The sequence below is a fragment of the Budorcas taxicolor genome, chromosome 1 (genome assembly GCF_023091745.1).
Source record: "Budorcas taxicolor isolate Tak-1 chromosome 1, Takin1.1, whole genome shotgun sequence".
NCBI classification, from domain to species: domain Eukaryota; kingdom Metazoa; phylum Chordata; class Mammalia; order Artiodactyla; family Bovidae; genus Budorcas; species Budorcas taxicolor.
In genome coordinates, this window is record NC_068910.1 from 75,408,650 (window position 1) to 75,434,077 (window position 25,428).

A 25,428-nucleotide genomic window follows, 5' to 3' on the forward strand; every position below is an offset into this window, starting at 1 on the left:
GAAGCCACCTTTCCTCGATTTTTCTCCCCAGAAACATGTTTTGTGAGCACTAAGGGTTTCTCCAGCCAGCCAGGCTCGAGCCCGCGGCCGACGGAGGTTGGCAGCACGTGTTGGGGTCTGCGGCTCCAAACCAGACGTTTGTCCCGCCTGCGGCGCCCAGGGTCCCCGAATCACTCTCCGCGCTCCCGGGACAAACCCGGATCCAGAGGCCGGACCTCCGGCGACTGACTCGCAGCGAGGCTTGAGCGCGCCCCCTAGCGGCGGTTGCCGTCCGAGAGCCGGGCCCGGAACGAAACTGTCGGGCGGAACCCAGAGTGCGCGCTCGGAGTTTCCGGGGAAGAGGACGGAAGAGGACCTGCGCGCGCAGGTTCCTACCGCTGCGGAGGAGGCAATGGCGGTGGTGGTCTGGGGGCTGCGGCTCTGGCGGGCCGCCCCCAGTGGCGGGGCTGCCTGGAGTGAGTTATCGGCGGCCGTGCGGACGAGGAGGGAGGCTTAGAGGACGGTGTCTGTTCAGGCTGGACCCCAAGCGGGTCCTAGGGGGGAGTCCCGCGGAGCTGAGGGGGCGGAGGCGGGTGTTTAAATCTGCCGCCTCTCCCGGCGTTGGCGTCCAAATCTCGGGGAGCTGAAGGGAAGGGCCGTTGGAGAAGCTTGGGGCGCCCCCTGAGAGGGAGACCACGTCCTGGTGCATAAGTGCCCTTGTTTTTCCATTGAACTCGTGCACGCCTTGCCAAATCAGCTGTTTTGGGGTTTCGGAAAAAAACAACAAAAAACAAAACAGCCTTTCTCCCTCTAGATATGGAGCGATTTGGCGTGGGACCTTCTGTCTCTTGGAGCTTTCTTGTCGCCAAGACCTTTTCAAAGCGACAAACTTGGCTCAACTTTGCCTTGACTGGTCTGGTTTTTGACTCCACTTCCTGGTTACCTTTTTCTTGCTCCTTATTGTTTGTAAAGCACAGATTGGAATTCGACGGAGAAAACTGGTGAGAAGTGGAGATCTGATGGGCAAAGCAAAGTGGAAATAAAAGCGCGGATCTGGGCAGGCTGCGATTCTCTTGCGTTGGCGTTTTAATTAATATTGTTGCAAAGTGGACCTCTGAGCTCCTTTCGGCAAATAGCATTGAAAACTCCCTTGCCTTCTATTCTTTCCCGGCTGGAGGAGGGCGATGGCAGGAGTGGAACAGGGCGGCTGCAGGGTGTATTCACATTTATTGTAACTTCCTCATAGGGTCTGTGGCCACATCACCTGCTTCTCAGCTGTCACCGACCGAACTGATACAAATGCAGAATGATTTCTTTAACAAAGAGAAAAACAGGCAGCTGTCACTAACTCCCCGAACTGAGAAGATTGAAGTGAAACACGTTGGTAAAACTGACCCTGGCACTATCTTTGTGTTGAATAAAAACGTTTCCACTCCTTATAGCTGTGCCATGCGTAAGTAACGGATCAGGGTCCCATTTTGATGATTTGAAATAAGAAAGGGGAGAAACTGGTGCAGAGGAGACAAGATGTTGTAATTGCTCCCTGAACTCCCCAGTATCTAGCTTCTTACTGTGTGTTCACTGTTGACTTAGCTTTTGAGAATACTAGGGGTCGGGTGGGTATTCTAATGCACAGGTTGTCCTGGGACTTGCTTGAATCTGGCTGAGTTTAGAGTGCTGTCATCGTGGCAGATCTGAAAGTATAACTACTCTTGTGCTTGCCCTTTTTAGAGACACTCTTGGTGTAATGAGGGTAGTCCCCATGTGTGTCCCGTTAGAGGATTTTGAGACAGAGGGACTGCCCTGATCTCAGATGATCAGCTATTTTTTTGGCCTTCTTTTCCTTTCCTGCTCTTTTATATCTAACTTAACCCTTTTATGAGCTCACTGCTTGCCTTGTGTGTGTGTTGTGTCTTTATTTGTAGTAAATACATGAGTGCATGGCGTGAGTGTGATTGGGGTAAAAATACTTCTTATGTTCATATATTAAAGAAGATAATAATGCCTTGTGTGTGTGATCTGGTTTGGAAATTAAGGGAGCAGGGCCTCTGTATTATTTTCGATCAAAATTCTTTTGTAGTAACTTTGATAGAACTGGTAATGTTTAAATTCCGAAAGAAACAAAAAGTCGATTTGTAAGTCTTGCATGCTCATTCAAATACGACTATCTGCGTTGTTCAGGCTCTTGGAAAACTTAATGATGATTCCATTTGATTAATTAACGTTAGTTAAAAGCTTAAGGTGACCTACAGAGTGTGTACTCTCAATCTTCCTTTACTTTGGCACTTGAATTAGTACTTACGGTTGCTTCCTTGTATGGCGAGCACTTTTGGAACCTCTGCTATAGGATAGGTATTAGGAATACAGAGGAGGCTAAGACAAGGCCCTTAAGCGGTTTTACACATTTCACATGTAGAGATGGAGCCTCTGAACACTCCCAGCATAACCCCTGCCCTCAGACTTGCTTCTCTCTCATACTGTCGGTCGTTCAGTACCTCTTTTTTTTTTTAAATCTTTTTTTTTTTTTTTTCTTTATTGACTACCTGTTATATTTCAGGCCTGGTGCTAGGCTCTAGATAAATTGAGTGAGCAAAAATAGGCATGATCCCTGCATTAGGGAGCTTATTGAGACGCTATGGTTGGACCACTTCTGTGAATATCTTTGTACTCAAAAAACATCTAATCAGGGATGAAGTTGCATTCTGGAGTCATATAACAGACCAGAGCTGATCTGCTTATGTGTGAATTCATACTGATTACTAAAAACTGATAACTATTGTATTTAATTTAAGAGTCCATGTTAGGGAAGTAAGAGATGATTTGGAAGGAAGGCCCCAAACCCCTCTAGAACAGACTTACTGTGGATATATATTTTTATATTTTCCCTTCTATGTTGTGTGTGCATATATCCAGATATATTCATGATGCTGCTCTCTGAATATTTAAGTGTAGCTCTTGGCAGATTATTTTATTACTTAATTAACAGATTAATTTCAGGTTAGACTTAGCCTTAATGATTTTTGCTTGGGTAATTTTGTTAATAATTAACAATACACTGAATGTGTTGGAAATTATTTTTTGTTAGCTACAAATATTTTTTTCCCCTCATAAAAGACAGCTTGCCAAATCTTGCTTTTCTGTCTTTTTATTTCTTAACGTAGCACTTAAACATGTAACTTTTCACGTGGGTTTTGCTAGAGTTAAATCTTCAATCTGGTCTGAATTCCTAGATTTAAGTGAGTGGTACTGCAGGAAGTCTATTCTGGCTCTCGTGGATGGACAGCCTTGGGACATGTATAAACCTTTGACCAAGTCCTGTGAAATTAAATTTCTAACTTTCAAAGATGATGATCCAGGAGAAGTCAATAAGGTATTTCTGCCTCTGCATTCTTTTGTCCTCATCCCCCTAGTTTTTCTTCCCCCTTTTATTAAAATCTGTTTACTTTGGAGTATGCTTGTACTGTGCTACGTTGCCTTGGTCCTGTTCGACTCTTTGTGACCCCATGGACTGTAGCCTATCAGGCTCCTCTGGCCACAGGAGTCTCCAGGCAAGAGTAGTGGAATGGGTTGCCATGCCCTTCTCCAGGGCATCTTCCTAACCCAGGGATCAAACCCAAATCTCTTGCTTTGCTGGCAGATTCTTTACTGCTGAACCATTGGGGAAGCTCCTATGGAGTTAAATATGCCCAAAGTCAAATGTTGTACTATACTAATCAGGGTTTTAATTGGTAGATAAGGCATTTTCATAGTTCAGAAATCCTCAGTGGCATTCATATCTGTATTTTGGTTTGAGAAAACTATATGATGTGTCTTTCACATTCATATATTTGTTCAGCTTAGTTTTCTTAATCACCCTGTATATTGCAGTAATTTTTTTCTTGCCTTTGACCATCTGTTCTATATTAGTTCAATAACTTTTTAACTTCTCTCCCTCCCTCCCTTTTTTATCTGAAAGTCTTCCTTAATAGTCTTGCAAAAGTTTTGTTGGATGTTGTGACTGATCCCTAAAGCACTTGCCTACCTGATAACCTTTCATGTAACTTTCCTGGCCTTGCGTGGACCCTTCTCTGACCCCCACCTGCTCTTTGAACTTTAGTTTCTGCAGCATCTTTCCACTTCCTCTCTGCTCCAGCCACACTGGAGGACTTGGACAATAATGGTTTCTGCTCTGTTGTCCTCCTTGATTTGAGTATTCTCTTTCCTCCCTGTTAAATCCTGTTTATCTTTCATAGTTAAGTTAAAATGTAATCTGCTCTGTGGAACCTTCTCAGTGTCTTCTTGTCAGATGAATCCCTCTTCTGGGTCTCAAAACAGTTGCGTAGTGTCTCTCGACACAGTATTTTGATTTTCCCTTGTAATATGAGCTGTTGAATGCATTGGATTCTTGGCTCTGCACAGACAGGGATCATAACCCTTATTGGATCTTGTCCTTGACTTACATACAGTAGGTGTTTAATAAGTATTTGTTGAAATGAAATAATTTAAAGAAGGAAATGATAAACATGATAATTAAAGTAGCTAACATGAAACATTTATTGTCTATCGGACACTGTTTTAAGTGATTCACAGGTATTAACTCATTTAATCCTCATTAAAAAAAATCCCATAAAATGTACTGTTATCCTCATTTTACAGATAAATAAACTGAGGCAAAGAGAGATGCAATAGCTTGTTACCAGTTTAGGAAGTGGCTGAGCCTGGATTTGAACCTAGGCACTGATTTTGAATTCCTCAGACATTAGAAACAATACATTCAGGTAGATGAAAAAGAGCATCTTGCTGGCCTTCAAGGCCTGAATTTGTGTCTGTTTTTAGTGTATCTCTGTGATTGTGTAGAGCACATTCTGGAGTCTCTGTGAGCCCACTCTAGTCCGCAGGTGTGAAGCGCTTAGGAAAGTCATGTGCCCCCTTATAGTAGTGCCAGTGCAGAGCTGCCGACGGGCAGGTGGGCTGCAGTACTGGTGTTTCTCTTTCTGACTCTCTGATGGTTATTTTGAAGAAATATTAGTAAATCTTAGTATTACTATGTTTGTGTATATTTTATTTTTCTAGGCTTATTGGCGTTCTTGTGCCATGATAATGGGCTGTGTGATAGAGAGGGCATTCAAAGATGAATATGTGGTCCATTTGGTCAGAGCCCCAGAAGTTCCAGGTGATGTATTCATAGAAGCAAATAAACACATACAGGTCTACTTTTTGTATCTGAATATTTTGGTACCTATGTTTAATGTCATATAGAAAGTGATGCTTAGTCGTGTCTGACTCTTTGCGACCCATTCCAGGCAAGAGTACTCGAGTGGGTTGCCATTTCCTTTTCCAGGAGATTTTCCTGACCCAAGGATCAAATCTGAGTCTCCTGCATTGCAGGCAGAGGCTGCCACCAAGGAAGCCTATTGTATAGAACTCACTTCTAATTTAATCTGGGATTCCCTGGTGGCTCAGATGATAATTCTCCTGCAACTCAGGAGACCCAGGTTCGATCCCTGGGTCGGGAAGATCCTCTGGAGAAGGAAATGGCAGCCTCCTCCAGTATTGCCTGGAGAATTCCATCGACAGAGGAGCCTGATTGGCCACATTTCATAGGGTCCCAGAGTCAGACATGATTGAGCAACTGACACTTTCATTTTTTCTAATTTAATCTAATGTAAATTACCATTATATGTACATTCCATTCATTATAGGTAACAATTCATCTTATTGCTGTCATATTCCGTTTATTAGAATTCAGTTATTAACATAATAGAACTAGAGGAGGTTGTTTCTCGTGAATATGCATTTCGTGTAACTATACTGTGTCAGTATTTATTTATTATCATTTAAAGTATTTATTTCCAAACAATGTGTGAAGGAGGAGGAGATTTGAGTATAAGTAGACTTCTATAGAAAACTCTGTGTTTAGGTGGTACCATTTCACCAGAAATAACCCTAACACTGGAGAGGAACACCAGTTTTGGGAGGTGGAAGAGTTCATATTCTTTCATGTAGTAGGATCATATTTGTATTTTTTTTTTTAAAGGTAGAAGTCTATATGCCAAAAAATATTTGATTCGGCAATAAATGATTCTAAAAACAGCAAAAAAACTAATCTTTATTAAAAGATACTAAAAAATTAAACATTTCATATCCATTTGGTTATTCACCTACTTGTTAAATATTTTATTCTTTAGGAATTTTTATGTCTAGTAACTGTTTTGATCATCAGAGAAATCTCTGTGGTGATAATATTCCTGAAGAAAATGTGAAATGGTTAAAAAATACTGGTGATATTGGGTTAACAAAAAGGTGAGATAATTTGATGTTAGAGTTGGTAGAGGTCTGACAGGCAGCTGGAGTAATGGTAACAGTTTTATAATTTGTAGTGTTGGGAGAGATTGTCCACTCTTCACGTTAGGATCTAAATATTCATTTGTGTTAAATTAGTAACTTCATACCCTAACAGATAACTTTGCTTTTTTATTTTGGTTGGGTTCACAGTAATCGCTGGAGCCTTCTGCTATGATGTTGTTTTGGATAAGAGACTTGATGAGTGGATGCCAACAAAAGTAAGCCTGCTCTTTAGAGTATTAGAGTCTGTGCCTTTCTTTGTTAGAATGATTCCTGTGTTAGTATTGTTGAATGATACTCTGTGTTGAGAATGTTTAAAAGATAAGTCATTCAATCTTTTTTTTTTTTGTAAGTGTATTTAAGATAGAGGTATATGGTTGAGGGTATTCACCGCAGCATGGTGCCCAAAATATAAAATATAGAAGCTTAACTCTCTTGGATCCCCAGAGCACACTTTGAAAATCACTACTCTAAACCCGTTAAAGCCTATTGCATGCCAAGTTCTTCCAATAAACAAGGATTACATTGAGAGTGGTGGTGGTGGTTGGGGAGGGGGTGTGAGTTAAAAAACATCAGACTTTGAGAAAGCTAACCCAAAAAGAAGCAGACTGCATAGCAACAAACTAGCCTGTTCTGGAATGGGCTGCCTTCTTAATGAGGGCAACGATGCTTCGTTGCTCTGGGACTCGGGAGCGGCAGGAGCCTGGCTAACAGAGTGGATCTGCGTCAGATGCTGTCTGAGTAGGGTGCTGATGGCTTTTGAAAGTTAAACCTAGTGACTTAGTTATGACTGGGGAGAACGGACAGATGCCTAATTAAGCAAAACTGTATGTCCTACATTGGGAGTTTGGAAGTCAGGAAAGGGGAGGCAGTGTAGTGTACCACTTTATCAATTTCACTATGTCCATTGTTTTCACAGTTTAATATCTCTGAAACAAATATGTCTTTTGTTTGTTTCTATAACTTTTCTTAAACTTTTTTTAGTTGAAGAAAATGATAGATACCTGTGGCGTTGCCTGGTAGCTCAGCTGGTAAATGCAAAGCAATGCAGAAGACCCCAGTTCAATTTCTTGGTGGGAAAGTTCCCACTGGTAATGTCTTTTCTCAGTGGTGCATCTTAAGTTTAGTGAAATAGTTTCTAAAAGCAAGAATTTCAGGGTTGCTGACTCCAAATGTTGGCTTTAAAAGTTATTTCTTAAATAATCTTGCCCTTATTGCTTAATATCAGAAGGGAGACAGGAGAGAAACAGGAAGGAAGAAAGAGAGAGAGGGAAGAAAGGTGTTGAGAGAGATGGGGAGAGGGCCAGGGAGGGGTAAGAACAGTTTCTTCATCTGTGAACTTGTGTCAGTATATTTCTTTTTTCCAAGTCTGTCAAGATTCTCCTTTTACTGAAGTTAAATAAAAACTAAGGTGGTCAAAATTTAACTCTCATTGTCTGTGAAACTTGCTGCTACTTTTTTCCTCTTTTTTCCAAGATAAAACTTTAAAAAAGAAATGTACTAGTTCATCGGAGGCACTGTGGGGTTTGGTGGAAGGCTTTGAGAACGTGGGGGAGAGTTACATTCAAGCTATATTAAACCATGAATGTGTATTTGCAGGAAATTATCTCTTTTCAGAATGAGAAGAGTCATTTCATTCAAAACAGTCTAATAAGAGGTTATAAACCTCTATAAGAAAGAATTTTATTGCAAAAATTATTTGCGTAATAGTGCTTGATCTTTTCTGTATTAGTAATGATTTATAGTGTGAAAACTCAATTATAGTTTTTATTAAAATCTCATAAACATTGTTAATGTGTATTATTAATCATTTCAATTGTATTAAATAGACGTTTTCATTAAACAGAAGTTTCTAGCATTGAATTCTGTGCTATGTCTTAGACATGGCCAGTGATGACATTTACTACTGAAACTTTCTGAATCACATAATAAGTTTTTCCTCATGGATTTATTTAAAGAACTTAGTTTTACTCACAGTGTAAACAAAGTTTTGTATCTTACTATTTGCTTATTAGCATTTCTACTGCTTGCACCATTATTTTAATAAACATTTACAAGGCTGTATAAATGAAATGTTCATTAAAATTTCTTTGTAGGATTATCCTTAATATTTCTAATACAGGATGATATTTATTTACAAGTTAATTACAAGTTTTATAGTTTGTAGAGTTGGGAGAAATTGCTAATCATACATCTCATGGTTCAAGTATTCAGTTGGTGCAAATTAATGCTTCCTTTCCTAGCCAGTTGGCTTTTGCTTTTTGTTGTAGTTGGATTTATAACGTTAAGCATACAGTTTTATCTGCCTTATAGAGAAATGTTTTTAAGTAAGTTGTTACAAAAGATTAGTACTTGTTTTTCATTAATACTTTTTTTTTTCATTTTTAAGGAGAACCTGCGTTCTTTCACAAAAGATGCTTGTGCTTTAATTTATAAAGATCTTCCATTTGAAACCCTGGAAGTTGAAGCAAAAGTGGCATTAGAAATATTTCAGCACAATAAGTAAGTGTTGGCTTCCTCTAAAACAAAAGTAAACCTCTCAAAGTTGTATATAATGAAGAAAATTCAGGTGTTTAAGAACTTTGATATTTGATGTATGTAGGACACGTTTTACTTTTTAGCTTTTACTTTTGTTCAGCTCACCATTTCCCTGAGAATAAATGACCCCCTCCCCAGCTTTTGATTCTTTTCTTTCTTTGTTTTACTGTCTTTTTTTTTTTTTTTTGCCAGTTCTTCTCTTTATGTTACCATCGTGGTGTGTTCCCCTTGTTTCCTTTCACTGTGAAGGGGGTAGCCTGTGTGAAACTATTATTGTGAATTTAAATTCTAATTTATTTAAACTGTATTGCATTTGGCAACCTTTCCTTCCCATCTTTCCACTTTTCAAATGAAAAGGGTAAGACAGCGAATGCCAGCTGTCCAGAAGCAGCTAACAGCCGAAGGAAAATGTTCACGTGGCCAGATCTTAGTCTTCCCTGTGGGAATTGCTCATTTGATGGATTTTCTTTGCCAACGTTTTTAATTGTGCCTGGCTTCTCAATTCCCTTTCTCACTCAGAAAACCTCCAATTTATCTTCTACTAATTATGAGAACATAAACTAAATTTTAATATTAATCTAACTAGAATCCATTATAAGGGAAATCTCAGAATTTTTTCACTTGGACATGTCAGTGGTTGATGTCATTTACTAAGCTAGGGGATTCAGGAATGAGTTTGGTGAGAAAAGAGGTGGTATGTTTTTGTTCAGTTTGCGTATTTGGGAATGTAAGATGCTTGTCGAACACCCTGATGAAGTCCAGAGTGTTTTGCATGTACATTCAGGGCTCAGAAGAAGTATGTGGATGAGAAGCAGAGATGTAGAAGATGAAAGCACAGAAGTGGTAGTTAAAGCTGTGCAGATCAAGGAACCAGCCCAGAGAGGATGCTTTGATTTTAGAGAGCTGAGGGGCAGAACTTGCAGGGCAGGGAGAGAAGGGTGACCAGAGAGTCACAGTACCTACAGTAGGGAATGCCACAGAAGCCGGTGGAAGAGAACACCTTGAGAAGTGGAGGTGAGCAGTGGAAATGAGGACCTAGACTGGCACCAAGGAGGCACCTGTGGGTACCGTGAGAACTTTATGGTGGAGTTATGAGGCTGTGGCCAGACCGAAAGAAGTGAGATGTGAAAGGAGGCGGGAGGGGGAGGCGCCTAGTCTAACCCTCCCTTTCAAGCACTTTGGCTGAAGAGGAAGAGAGAGGGAAGTGGCTTTAAACACCTTTTTGTACATTTAGAATTAAAACTTTTTTTTTTTTTTGCTGCTCTTTAGGTACAAAGTAGATTTCATAGAAGAGAAGGCATCTCAGAACCCTGAGAGAATAGTCAAGCTACACAGGTAAATAAAGATTAAAAAATTTACCTCTATGCTAATTGAATGGAAGGTATAGTTTCATTGTTACCTGACTAGTATAAAACTGAATAAGATGAGTTTGTACCTTTATTTGTTGTTCTTTTATTTTCTGTTGCTTTGTTTAGTTTTTTGATATGGTGGTGATTGGAAGCTCTGTTGTCTTCAGGAAGGGTTGTGGTTTCTCTTCCTCATTTTGCTGTTTGTTACTTTTACATTTGTATTTTACAAGTTGGAAAGCATTGTTAAAAAATGTAATTTTTAGAGTTAATTTTGAAAATGGGTGAAATATCCTTTGTTGTGAATTGATCATAATTCATATGAAGTCTATATTCATGTGTATATAGAAATATGATTACTGACGAATTAGTTACTACTTGTGTTACATGTAAGGAAGTCATATCACAGTGTGCTTTCTGATGCAGAGATGAGAGAGGTAAGACAGGGCATTAGCAAAAATGACTTCCTGGTCTGTATCTGATTTTTCAACTTAATGTTTTCTTGACTCAGACTCAACTTTTTTCCTCTAGGAAGCTGCTCTTAGGGCACAACCTGGCCTACATACTAAAACTCTGAATTCTGTTGCATTAGTTGTTACAAGGTTATAGGTTATCAGATTTAGACATTGGATCCATTTGATGGCATATATATGTTCAGTGATCTTACAAATCTTCAAAATTGTAGGAAGAAAAAGTTTCACCAATTTTAATTTTCAAAATGTTAGTCTCTTCACTGGAGATGGCTGTGTCAGGGTCTACTCCAGATCGAATTGATCCATAGGCATTGTTCTTGATTAGGGATGTAGCAGCAAATAGAATGAATAGACTTTTTTTTACAAACTGTTGTAAGTGATGTGATTTTATGATCTAATTTGTTTATTTTTAAAATCAAATCAGATTTGGTGACTTCATTGATGTAAGCGAGGGCCCTCTTATTCCAAGAACAAGTATTTGTTTCCAGTATGAAGTGTCAGCGGTTCACAATATTCAAGCCACCCAGTCGAGTCTTGTACGAAGATTCCAGGGTCTCTCTCTACCTGCACACTTAAGAGTAAGTAAAGCCGAAAGTTTCAGGTTATACAGTTTGGGTGTGAGTGTAATTCCAGTGTTGATTTTTATATCAATTGGAAGGACATATATTTTTATTTTCATTAAATTATGTAACACTAATATTTCATCAACTTGGGTTTATGATTAAAAATAATTTTGGCCAGGATATAAACAGATAATTTACAAAAGAAATATTAGTTGAAAAAATTAACTCAAATTGAGATAGTATTTTTAATGTTTCAAATTCATTTAGAAGAGAGTGCAGTGGGGAACATATTGATGGGACCTTCTGGAGTGCCCTGTGGCCTGATATTTGGCCTGTTCTCCCTAATTTTGAGGATCTATGTCGCCCCCTTCTCCTGTCCTCAGTCTTTCCCAGCATCAGGGTCTTGGGGTATACAGTATATCTTTTCATTTATTTAAATCTTCTTTCATCAGCATTTTGTAATTTTTGCCATATGTGTTCTTTATGTGTTTGATTTTTTTCTCACATGCCTTCCTTTCCTAGCTCCCTCCATTTCAGTAAATGAACTGTCAGCTACCTGGCTGATGGAGGTAACCCTTGATTCCCTGGTTCCCTCATAGCCAGGCCCCATCCCATCCATCAGGAAGTTGACTCTTTAAAACACATCGTGAATGTATCCACAGCCAGCAGCTCATCTACTACTGCTCACCACGTCCTCTCCCTCTTTCTCCCCATTCTCCTTCCTTGCTTTTCATTCTTGCCTCCAAAGCACATTCTCTAATGAGTAGCCAAAGTGATCCTTTTAATATACACATCAGATCATGTAATTCCTATGCCCCAAACTTTCCAGTGGCTTCTCATGAACAAATGCTGACCCTTCGCCCTGTCTCATGAAGCCCTACGTTGTGAGACTCCTGCCTTTCTTTGACTTCATCTCATACCGCTTTCTCCAGCACCCATTATATCCCACTCAAACCTTAAAGTTTCTCACTGTAGCTCATTCTGCCTCAGCCAGGTACGGTTTTCCCTTGAAATATACCACTCTTTGCTCTTCTTCCAGAAGGGTTTACGTGTATGTATTTAGTAATTTTACCTTTTATCAGATTTTTACCAGCTCATCCAGTTTGAAATAGTTCCTGACCCACCCACATCCCTCAGTATCACCTTCAGCGATTTAGTAAACACTGATGTGGTCATTTTGCACTTTGCCGTTTTCATTTATGCATTCTGAAAATTCTCTGCTGCATATGATTGTTAAGTATTAAGGAAATTGGTTCTATAACGTTACTATGGTCTTTGTCAGTTTTTACTTGTTCTGTAGAAATCTGAAACTTCCAGGTCTGCTTTTGCGATGTGAGATATCACAATTGGTTCTTTGTGTGTGTGTGTGTGAGATTTTTATTAGAGTATAGTTGGTTTACAGTGTTGTGTTAGTTTCTGCTGTATAGCAAAGTGTATCAGTTATACATACACACATATCCACTCCTTTAAAGATTCATTTCCCATACAATAGAGTTCATTATGGAGAACTGAGAAGAATTAATGAACCTTTCCTTGTAATTGCTTATGATTTGAACAATGACCAGTAGCATGTTGAAACTGGCTATTTAAGGAAAGGATTAGGGGTTAGTGGGAGAGATTTTTGCTTCCCATTAGAAGGAATGCTTTCTGTGGTGGTACTGATTAAGGGCAAAGAATGGCACGTTCAGTCCTTAAGTCTCTTTTTCTTAGAGGCTGAGCAAAGCAGCTGTCCTGTATAGTGAGTACCTTTTTTCCCTACTCAGACTCACTTTTGTGACCCCGTAGCCTCATCAGTACTGCCTAACTTTCCATGTATTTGTTTTCTGTACTTGTTTTGTTTAAAACCTATATAAAGACTCAGCCTCTTTGATTTTAACTTTGCTGCTTTAATTAATTCATAGTAAATCTTTTCTTTTCAAGGCACATTTTACCATATGGAATAAATTATTGGAAAGGTCTCAGAAAATGGTAAGTGTTTTTGACAGCGTGTGAGTACATTTCTGTGAAGAAATTTTCCTTGGAATTAAGCAACCACCACCACCACCACCACAAAATAATAAAGAAAAAGAAAAGGAAAGAAATTGGTTGTCTCATTAGCTAAAGCAATATTGTGGTTGTTGACCTCGTTTGTATTTTGGCAAAAGAAAAGTTATTTGGCAATTCTGTTTTTATTTGCTAATAACATGAGAGTGATACTGTAGGAACTTGAAGAAAAATAAAACTTACCGCTGTGTAGCAGTAACAGTTCTTTATGGCTGTAATGGTGTTTATTAAGTCTATGCCATATTTTTTTGTGAACTTAGTGAATATTTAAGATTTGCCAGGTATGTTTTAAAGCTGCCTTGACAGTAGACACTTTAATATATAAATGTCTTGAAAAACCATTACCCAATTAAATATTTATTATTTTGCATGATGATGTGTACAGCTAGCCTATAGTAATGACTTTACAGGTAGAATGTGCTATTTAGGCACTTAGCTGTAATGTTCTTGTGCACAAATGATGTAATTTTCTTTTTCTCATGAGAAGAAAGTGTTTTTGAATAGATGGAATAACTGTCTCTTTGGTTGGTAACAATGACCATTTTAGATTAGAGAAGAAATGAATATATAAGAAATGTAGTAAGTAGCAGAGAAGTAGCCTAGAGTGTCTAGTGGAAATCAGTGAGTAGCAGTTTTACAATATTTATTTTGTTCACTTTCCTCTTTCACTGTTTATTTTGCTTATACAAAGGGAGTAGCTTAAACATATGGTTCGTTGACTTAACTACATAGGCTTGTTATGTGCCAGGGACTGTAGGTGCAATAATGAACAAGATCTACTCGCTGTCCTCAGTGAAGTTACTTGGACAGCATAACTAGACCTATAAGAAGACAATTCAGGTGTGCATGTGGGGCTCTGGCATAAAGAAAAGGAGCCCAGCCAAGCCACTGGTTGTTGGTTAAGGAGCATTCCCAATCGTTATTCCTTAAACTGGTTTCAAAGGGTGAATGGAAGTGGGCCAGGCAGATGATTTGCTTGCAGGTGGGTTTATCCCAGCAGAAGCTGCTTGTCTTAAGAGGCTGGTAGAATCGAGTGCATGGTGAATGTAAGAGGAATCTGGATGCACACTCACGTGTGGGATGGGTGATGAGTCTGTTGGAAATAGAATATGAGGGGCTTGTCTTCTGTGATGTGGAATTTGCATGCCCCTCCTGAAGATGATTGGAGGTAACTGGAGAATTTGAGTAAGAAAGTGACCTGTTGATAAAATCTTCCTGTTTACAAGTTCATTCTGGGGCCAGCATGGAAGATAACTGTGACTTAAGCCAGCAGCCCTCTAAGGGTAGCAGATGACAAGACCTTGAAGTTCAAGCAGGGCAGTGAGAATGGCTATGAGAGTTACGTAGGTGGAATTAATAAGACTGGTGATCACATACGCAGGTGAGGGAGATGTGCATTCTCTTATGCCTGGCTTGGCGTCTGAGTGGAGCCCTTCACTGAGATAGATGCCGCAGGAAGTAGAGCAGGTTGTAGGGTGATGAGGAATGCCGTTCAGCTCTGTTTGCTTCCTGAGTGACATATAACAAATACTAACATACAGATACGTATTCTACTAAACCTGTAGTGTACTGTGTTCAAAACGGAATTAGATTTTTTTCAACAAAACTGATTGATTTAAAATACTTTGTTGATTGCATTTTATAGATGAAAAATTCAGTCACAAACTTGAGAAGCCTAGATAAATGCCTCAGATTATGGTTTTAGAGAAATTGTACTTTACTTGATAATTTATATTGGGAACTTGGTTGTGTAAGTTTTCTTTTCTTTCTACTTAACTTTCTATAATAATTACTATTGAAAAAGAAAGGCAAAGGATTATTAAAAAAGAAAGACTGCAGTGATTTTAAACGGTGAGTGAACGGTAAAAGTAAAACTGTTTATTAGAAAAGTAAAGCTATTTATGTTTTTGCAGGTAACTGAAGATCAAACTAAGCCTACAGAGAAGAGTGCATCTACCTAGTAACCTCCTCAAATTTAAATACGTAAATTAAAATAAAAGTTTTCTATGTGTGTTTGTGCGTGCTTATAAAATGAACTGTCTTTTTCTCCCTGAGATTTATACTGGTTTACTGTCTCCTTTCTCTGAAGGGTAAAACAGTAAGAATTTTACATAGACACAGACCTGCCCACTTCTACTACCTGGATGCAGCATTTTGGCATGTTTTCTACTTTCAGGGCTTTTTTGTACATATATAAACATATATGTTGTTGCTTAGTTGGTAAGTCATAACTGGTTCTTGTGGCCCCATGGACTGTAGCTGCCAGGCTCCTCTGTCCACGGGATTTCCCAGGCAGGAATACTGGAGGGGGTTGCCGTGCCATCCTGCAGGGGATCCTCTGACCCAGGGATTGAACCTGCGTCTCCTGCATTGGCAGGTGGATTCTTCACTGCTGAGCACCAGGGAAGCCCCTTAAACATATATGCACAGATAGAAAGTTAATCTTTTACAAACATAAATAGGATCGTACTAGTTTCCATTTTTCACTGTTATAAACAGTGATGCAGTAAACATCTTTGTGCAAAATGGCATGAGTTTTGTGCATAGATTAATTGCTACTGAGTAACTTGAGTGTTTCCCATAACCAGTCCTTGTGCTAAGCTTTTCATATGGAATCTCGTATTTAATTCTCAGAACAGCCTGTTAATAAGGTGTTTCCAGTTTGCGAGTGAGGAAACTGGAATCTGGCAAGTATTAATAGGAAAGCTGGAGATTGGATCCAGGTGCTTTCACTCCCATGCCCTTATCTCTTATGTACTGTGCTCTTGTTCATGTTTAACAGGTGCATATGAATTTGTGAATCTTTCAGAGATACTGATGGAGTTATATGTTCGTTTGTTCCTTTATTTCCTAGTCCGTGAATGATCTCCTTCCTCTGGAGTCAGATATTTTGCTTATCTAAATCTTTCATGTTTCGGGTTCCCCCTAACCATGCCCCACCCCCAAATCTAGCGACTGTTGGTTGGTAGTTTCAGTTGAGAGTGCGGCTGTAGGGAAGGAGACTGAGTGGTAGCTCTGTGGTATGGGTAAGGTTTGGCTTCTCTAAGGGTGAGTAGGTGAAGCTGGCTGTTAGGATGGGGATTTTCTAGTGCTAAAATGAAGAACTTGTCAGTTTTGGTGACTAGTTTCTATGGTGACTCTTCCGATTCTCTCTCAACTCCTCTTTGACTTATTTTATGAGATCCCTCCAATACTTTACCTGTGGACCAGTGTTAGACTCAGGCCTTGATGTATTTGGCAGTAGTGGGTGGGGGGCAGAGAAAACTGGTTTGTATGTAGACCTTTGTAGAGCCCATTCTTTTCAGTCCCTCTTCTGCCTTCTGTCTTCCACCATCTTTGAGGTTCTCTGGCCAGCTGGGCAGGTCGGCTCCCTCTTGTGCTGGACTCCCCCACGTATTCTGTGTGGTGACATCCTCCACCCTTGCACTGGTCACTTCACTGTCCATCTTTTAGCAACTGGGCGAGATTTCTTGTCTGCTGCTGCTTTCCTCTCCCATACCCTTTGTTGTTTGTGGGTTTATGCTTTGAATTCTTTTAAAAAATTGTGAAATATTTTCAGCTTACAAAATATAATTTAACACTCCCTTATTTGGGTGGCCATTTTTCGTGCTTTTGGGGCACCTCGTCCTCTTGAACATCCACCCTTTGGTGACTTCACCCTTCGTGTATCCTGCCTTACCCAGTGGAGAGTAAAACTTAATCTCTAAGCTTTCCTCGCAATAAGAGCCTAGACAGGTGTCCTGGGCTCACCGATTAGACACGTGTCTGAAATTTGAAAGCAGTGCTGTGAGGACAATGGCACGTGAGTTTCATTTTGTCCAGGGGGAGCAGTGACGTGACTTTCGAGGTGGCGGCAACAGCAGCGGCTGAGGTCTCATGTGGTGGAAGGTGGACTGAGCCCTGTAGTTTTCCCCTGCAGCTGCCCTGTGCTGTAACAGTGGGCGTTTCTTTGGGTCCTGTAACCTGGTCTCTGAGCCTGAGCCTTGTGAACCATTTGTTTTTTGCTTAAATGAGTAGATCCTGTTGTTTGCAGCCAAGAATGTTAACCTATAGCCACTACCCAAATTAACCATCAATCTTTTCCCTTATCAGATCCTTTTGTTTTTAAATCAAGGGAAAGCTGCCTATCCATTGAAAATTTTCCTCATATTATTTCTAAGAACTCCTGTCCTTTTGTGCATATCCTTACCATTCATGATTTGCAGTGTATATTATTCTTTGTATATTATACTGAACATAATTGGTTTCATGATACGCATGTTCTTTTGACATTTGCTTCCATTGTCAGCACTGTATTCACATTTAACATGTTGAGACTTGTAGAGCTAGTGTGTGTGCTGAGCTGGTTAATGCATGTAGGTGTATATAGTGTCCCATTGTATGATTAATCCCATGATTAATTCATTTGCTTATTGATGACCATCGAGGATGGTCTTGAGTTTTTAGTATTATAAACAGTACTGCAGAAAATACTCTGCTTATGTTTCTTTGTGTATACATTTGACAGTATCTGGGGTGGAGCATGCATCTTCACCTACTAAGTATGTCAGCCACTGCAGCAGTGGTCCTAGTTTACTCCCTGTCAGCAGTCTGATAGTCTCTGTTTCCCCACTCCCTCACAAACACTTGTCATTGTCAGACAGTCAAATATTTGGTCAGTTGGATACACGTGATCTAATAGTGAGCATGTAGTGACAGTGAACATCTCTTCATTTGTTTCGTAGCCAATAAGACTTCTGTGAGTTATCAGTTTACAGACTTTATCCATTACTATTTATTTTTATTGGATCCTTGGTCCTTTTAGGAGTTTCTTTATATGTTCAGAAAGTTAAATCTTTGTCATTGTAAATCTCTTCTCTAGTCTGACTTACTTCGTTGATACTATGTCTTACGTGGTCAGAATTACTCATCTTTTCCTTTATGATTTATGTGCATTTTGGAAATTTTAAAAAAGCCTCCCCTAACTTGAAGTTAATAAGGCATTGTTCTTATAAGAAGGTTATAAGGTATTTTTTAATATTTTAAAGGCTTTTCATATTTAATTGCTTCATTTAGTTGACATTTAATTTTGCATTTAGAGTGAGGGAAGGGATCTAATTTTGAATCTAACCCCACATGGGTCATCGGTTATTCTACATCGTTATTTCCTCCCTCCTCTTCAGAGGTTACCACATAATATATCAGATTCCTTTACATGCCTGAGTCCTCACTGATCCATTTGTCTATCCCTGTACTACTGTCACACTGCTTTAATTATAACTTTGTAACATGTTTTGATTTATGGTATGGTGAGTTGTTCTTATTTTTTTTCCCAAAATTTTCATGATTGTTGGATCAGCTTGTCAACTTCTGAGTGACTAGTGTCTTCTACAGAGCTTCTTTAGGTTAGTGGTAAATAGTTTTCATTCCTTTTAACTTTTTTAATGTCATTATGTTTTAGGTTTTCTCTTTAAAAAAGCATATAGGAATCTTTTTTCTTCAGTCTTAAATCCATTCTCCTACAGCGATTGTGGATTTGACATTTTATATTTGCCTATTTTATTTAGAGACTGTTTGTTAGCACTGTGTATTCCAGTTTGGAATTGTTATAACTTGGTGGCAAATTGTTTCCTTTTTATCACTAGATAAGGATCCTCTTTATCCCTAATAATGCTTTCTCCCCTTAATCTGGTTTCCTCAATCTGTTTTTTCTTTAATCTGGTTCTATTTTCACATTAAATTTTTGTTAGTGTTTACATAGTAAACACTACATTTTTCTGTCCCTTTTCAACTTTTTAAAAATGTTGTTATGTTTTAAATCCGTTTTTCACAAATAGCATAAAATCATTGAACTTTCTTTTAAAATCCAGTCTTGGAATTACTGTCTTTTAAGAAGTATGTTTTAATTCATAGACCCCTTCTTGTGATTACTACTTTGCATTCTTTTCTTTCCTTTCTTGCTAAACACTGGATTTTGATCCAGTTTCCTTTTTTTCTCTTCTTTTCTTCCTATTTTATTTTTTTTAAATTCATTTTTTTATTGAAGGATCATTGGTTTACAAAATTTTGTTGTTTTCTGTCAAACCTCAACATGAATCAGCCATAGGTATACATATATTTCTCCCCCCATTTTGAATATTACTCAGCCATAAAAAGGAATGCATTTGAGTTAGTTCTGATGAGGTGGATGAACCTAGAACCTGTCATACAGAGTGAAGTGAGTTAGAGAAAGATAAATATCATATTCTAATGCACATATATGGAATCTAGAAAAATGGTACTGAAGAATTTATTTACAGGGTAGCAATGGAGAAGCAGATATAGAGGATAGGCTTTTCTTCCTATTTTAGAATTTACATATTCTGTTTCCATTCTTTCAGCCTATAGAATTCTGTTTGTGTTAAATAAAGGTGTACCATTGTTAAGTTAGAACCCTGTTGATGGTTGACTTTACATTTTTGCTTTTAAAATAATGCTTCAACTGATAATCTTGTACATATGATACTCTGCATGTGCTGGTAGTTCTGTAGTATTCTTATAGGTGATCCTATAGGTCAAAGGGTTATGTGTATTTTAAGTTTTAATATAGGTAATATCCTTTTGAAGATAAATTTATTCAGTTAGATTTTAGATTTGATAAATATACTAAAGGTAAAATACTTATTTTTAGGGAAAGCTCCTACTGCAATGTTATTTCTAAGGGATCTCAAAGTTGGGTGTTACATCAAGCCTGCCTGGAGGGAGGAAAAGGACAAATTTTTGTATATATACTTTGGGTGATGGAATTTCTTAAAACGAATATGGAGACTGCCCTCTTGAGCTGCAGAATTTAGGAAGAGCCAAACTGGTGCTCGAGTTGAATCCATGTACGTTTATTGAAAAACAGTCCCTCAGGTCTGAGAATACAGATATGCCAGGTACAGACAGTCTCCAGCATCAGAACAAGTTGTATTTTCAGAGTCAGTGGAGACTTAGATAGGTTTTCCTATTCCAATTAAGCAACTGTGAGCAAGGGCCTGGGTTGAGTGGAATACAGAAAAGTTTACAGTGATACTTCTTCCCTGTAGGAGCTCACGATCTCGAGGAGAGGACAGTGTGTACGCAGTGAGGCCAGCGCAGGGCACAGAGGGATGCTCCTTTACAGGAGAGCTGCAAACTGTGCTTTGAGGGAACGGGGCAGAAGGATCCCTCTTGGGTGCAGCCCTCTTCAGGGCTTTCTTCCTGTGTTCTCAGCATGGGCAAACAGGTCAGAAATTGCTGAGCTGTCAGCATTTGGGAAACGGTAGGATTTTCCTAAGTGGAGACTGGGTATGAAGACTGGTGAAGCCTCGACAGCCTAGGAGTGTGAGAGAGATAGGATGGCAGTGATGTTTCACACTTGTTTCTTTAGCCCACCCTTTTGGCAGGAACTGGCACCTAATTCTTTCTTGACCATCCCTAACTACTGTTCTAAGCTGATAGGTTAGGCCTAGATAGTCATTGATTGGTTACAGTTGGTGGCAGCTGGTTTTAGTGGGCAGCTTTCAAGTCAGGTGGGTTTGTTGAAGATGGTTAGGGTGTTTTGAGCAGGCAAGGATAATGGGACCTGAAATTTAATTGCTGCTTATCCCCTGAAGAGCTCAAGGATAACTACATCTCACCACTCAGCCCTCATGGCAGAACTTCTGGTTACGCAGCGAATGGTGTGTAAACAGACATTACACCTGTATGTTGTAGGATTTCTGCTGACCACCATTTCTAGTTGCCATGTCAACAATGGGCTGCCCAGGTGGCACTAACTAGTAGAGAACCTGCCTGCCAATGCAGGAGACGTAAGAGACTTGGGTTCGGTCTGAGTTGGGAAGATCACGTGGAGAGGGCTATGGCAACCCATTCCAGTATTCTTACCTGGAGAGTCCCATGGACAGAGGGGCTTGGTGGGCTATAGTCCATAGGGTCTCAAAGAGTGGACATGACTGAAGTGACTTAGCATGCATGCATGTCAACAGTACTCCTGGATATAAACTACTGTTCTTTAGAGTTGATTTATGAACCACTTGTATCTGGATCACTTGGTTAGCTTGGTAGAAAGTAGTTTCCTTAGTTTTATTACAGAATCGGATTTTTTTTTCTTTTTTAGTGGGGAAGGAGTGGGTGCACCTGTGAACCTGTCCCTTGATAAGTTTCCCAGGTAAGAATCACTGCCCTAGCTCTTCAGTCATACATAGAACTTCCCAGTCATTTGTTTGCTATAATGAACTTTTATTTACCCCAAATCACCTCTTTGAGCCTAGCAGTATAAAGTGAAATGTTCACTGTATTTACACTAGTTTCTGTTTTCACAGTTGGACTTGGAATGATGGTGTAATTAAGTCAGTAAAGAGTGAGCGGGATCTGGAAATGCAAGATGGCAGATGGGCCATCAAGGGTACCGCTTCCTCTAGTACAATCATCCACATACCAGAACAAATTAGGATTCAGTGTGTTAAGTGCTGGTGATCCAGGAAACCCCTGAGTTTTGCAAAGAAGGGTGGAAGAGTGATTCAAGATGGACAAGACATCATTGGGATGATAGTTGAGAAATGCACCTAACAAAATTGTTCTTAAATGCTTAGGAATATATATGTGTTAACCCAGGTGGTGCTAGTGGTAAAGAACCTGCCTGCAAATGCAGGAGAGGTTAAGATGTGAATTCTATCCCTGGGTTGGGAAGATCCCCTGGAGGAAGGCAGGGCAACACATTCCAGTATCCTTGCCTGGAGAAATCTCATGGACAGAGGAACCTAGGGGACTGGGGTCCAAGGGTCGCAAATAGATACGACTGAACTGACTTACCATGCACGCGTGTGTTAGCCAGCCGAAGACTAACACTGGAAGACTTGGATTAGTTAAAACACAAATTCTCTTCTCTCCTTGTTGTCTGCATTTTCCCCTTTATTTTTAATCTACTGGGTCTATCTGGCTGCCAACAGTGAATAGGAAAGGACTGGTCTTTAATTTAGCAAGTTTCTGGAAAAGAGAGTCAGATCCTAGACAACCCTTTTGACATTCTTCAGTGTTTTAAAATAGGAAATCAGGTCCTGCATAATGTAGTGCTTCATTCAATTGTTATTCTGTGTATAACATTGGGTTCCTTTTCCCTTGCCCTGCCTTTTTCCAGAACACTCCTTTACTTCAGCCACATTTGGTTTGTCACTTTCACACACACACAAACACACACACCCTCCAATCCAAATGCACACCCAGTCTTACTCATGCTGCAAGAATTTTTGAAATGACTGACTATATTGATCAGATCCATCTGAGACCAGGAGATCAGGAACTAGAAGTCTAAGAGAAAACCCAGTGGCCCTTGCAGTATCTCGGTTCTCTGAGTGGTCATCATGGGGTTACAGTTAAACTGAAGTTACTCTGTCCTTGGGGAGATCTGTGACGGTAGATCACTCACTGTAGAGGCTGAAATTTAAATGTCTTAAAGCTAGTGTTTATTTAACACAATGCATAGTAGATATCATACAAACACTTTCATTTAAGCCTGTCATCCTTATGAAATGTAGTTATCATTCTACTGATGAGGAGGCTGAAGCTTAGATTAAGTCACTCCCCTTAGTTTCATCTACTCTAGTGCTTTTCAAATGGAGCATTTCACAGCATGGTTTTAAAATCTGCCTTTTTGATGTTCGTAGTGTTTGATCATAACAGCAGAAAGGTAATACTAGCTACTGTATTCCAGGCCTTAACACTCTGGGTCTTGGTGGCTGTAGGTAGGGTTCTGAAGAATTGGGAATCAAAACAAGGACTCCTCTTGTAGCCAAGCAGTGCAGATGAGATGAACAGTCCCAAGAAACAGCCTTCAGTGCGACCTACCTATGTAGGGGCTCCATGGAGTCCAATGTTCACTCCAAGGGTTAACAGGAGAAATTTATCTTGGCAACAGACATAGCTTGAACAGAAATTGGGGACAGGCCAAGGGGATGCCCTCAGATGAGAATACTGTGTCCTAGGAGGCAGGAATGTTCCCCTTAATATTCTCATAATTTTTTCCCATTGTCTTTTCTTGTGTAAATAGCTTCTGAAATTACAGTTTGTACTTTGCAAAAGAAAAAAGGACTGACAATTATTTAAATCAACTAAAGACTCAAGAGGTTTATTTGGTTAGAGTGCATAACCCATTTGACAAAAATGTTGAAAAGAGTTGCTTAATACAGATACACATTAAATATGCTAACAGTTATAATTAGCTACATATATGTAAGAGATGTCCTATAATTATGGAGAAAGGTTGCATAGGAATCTGAACGTGAAAAATTCTGTAATCAAATCATTAGCTTTTCACTAACAAAGGGGGATTAGTTCTTGGATTAATTTTACTATAACATTAATGTACGCTATATTTTATACTCTGTATTTTACAAACAAGTTCTCTATCTCATGTAAGCCTCATACCAATATTATAAAGTATGAGCCCAATTCTGTGGAAAGAGAAACAGGCTGAGAGGAAAAGTGGATTCTCTTACCCCACAATGTTATGTGGCCAAGCTGTTGAATTTGAAGCTACATTTGGGACTTAATTTCACATAAGATGTTTCTGATTAAATCTTTATGTCTTGTAGGGAAAAACAGATTAGCTCTCAGATGTCATTTACCATACTAATTTTTAAAAATATTTCATTTTTAAAAAACAAATTGTCATAGCCTTTCAGTTCCCCCTTAAGATTCAAAATATCCATTTTACATAAAGTTATCTAATAGAGTTATTACATGGGGAAAAACATCAATTTCTAAATCTTTAAAACACATTTCTGGACAATCCATGATGTAACTAGTGGATAGTAGTAGTCCTAATTTTCAGTTACAAAGATATTCTGGAAGCTTGTTTCAGAATGTGTTTAGTCCGTATTTCTTCCAGTTGAATTGCTGAAAGTGTTTATGAACAGTTTCATAACCAGAACGAACAAATCATAACTTTAAAATGACACGAATACATTTTCCACTGAAAATATAGATGTGGGCCTGAGGATTAAAGTAAAATTACTGGCATTCAGGCTATGGCTGTTAAATCTTTAAAATGACCTTACTCTTACAACTTAATTTAAGGTAGAACATCCCAGTGACCAGATAAAGATTAACAGAAAATAATAAAGCCTGCAGTCAGAGTTGATCCAGCAGGGTGACTCAAGCTTTGTCACCCTCCCACAGCAGCAGTTTGTTCCGTGCGAACGCTCGTAACAGGCACCATGCCCTGTTAATGCTAACATGTAGGAGTCAGTCCGAGGTAAAAACCCCTATCACGATTAGCATTAATAGCACACAGCCCACAGCAAGCCTCCAGCACTCGGAGGATGAGGTGTAGAGAACGTAAACCACAGATGTCCCCTTCCTGGTTTGCGCCACCTGCAAGAGAGAGAAAGATGATCGTGTACACACATGCAGTTATAAAGCTGGAGTTTCAGAGTATAAATCTGAAAGTAAAAACAGTTTTGTTTTTTTTTTAAGGGAAAGAGTTCATGAAGTCCTACTTAGTCATTTGTGGAAAAGCATAGAGAAATTGGCAACTAAAGGATGATATTTTTACCTTTTAAGTGTATTTGAAGACTATTTTAAAATTTGTTTAAAATTCTAATGTAGTTTTGAAGTATTCACACGTAGTATTCACACGTACGTATCATCTTCTTTATAACAAAAGTGAAAGCACTCTTCAAAGTCCAAAATGCTGAAATGCAAAGGAGAGACTTTGCATCCTGACGTAGTACTATCTTTTCTGATTTATATCTCTCCTAGGAAGTGGGTAATTTAAGTAAAAGCCCCAAATATTAAAAATAGTACTTGGTGATTTATAAAGATTAAAACTGAGTTAACTTGTTTTATAGAGGTAGATTTCGGGCTAGATTTTCATTCTGTAATAAATAGTTGTGGTTTGACCTCTTTTTTTTTTTCTTTCTTTTTTCAGGAGATATGATACAGGCAGTGGAGGTGTTGTCTAGAAATGAATTCATCATAAGATGGCCCCCTCTTCTATTTAGAGATTCCTTAGGGGAAAGCACTACCAGTGGCTTTGGTTTTGATCTACGTAAAGGAAGTATGACTTACAGAGTGCTGGGTTTCAGACTATTTGCCTTCAGCAGAGTGGATTAAAAAAAGAAAAAGATGAATTTGCTACTTCCTGTCAGGGTCTGATTTTATTCTCTCAGATACAGTGACATT

General features: G+C 39.1%; 1 protein-coding gene across 2 annotated transcripts; it reads left to right on the forward strand.

The window, feature by feature from the left end:
- The first annotated feature begins 354 nt into the window (after positions 1-354).
- Positions 355-25,196, forward strand: MRPL39 (mitochondrial ribosomal protein L39). 2 transcript variants are annotated; one of them, XR_008199593.1, is made up of 12 exons: positions 355-455; positions 1,226-1,432; positions 3,210-3,349; positions 5,032-5,131; positions 6,454-6,521; positions 8,693-8,805; positions 10,111-10,176; positions 11,085-11,238; positions 13,144-13,191; positions 15,180-15,249; positions 21,365-21,415; positions 25,175-25,196. XR_008199593.1 is itself a non-coding variant. In XM_052641785.1 (10 exons), exons 1-10 carry the CDS (start codon positions 392-394, stop codon positions 15,225-15,227), a joined length of 1,008 nt encoding a protein of 335 aa, XP_052497745.1. In that variant the 5' UTR covers positions 355-391; the 3' UTR covers positions 15,228-15,279. The 2 variants fall into 2 exon arrangements, 1 of the variants encoding a protein (XP_052497745.1); XM_052641785.1 differs by lacking the exons at positions 21,365-21,415; positions 25,175-25,196 and having other exon boundaries at positions 15,180-15,279.
- The last annotated feature ends 232 nt before the right edge of the window (positions 25,197-25,428 follow it).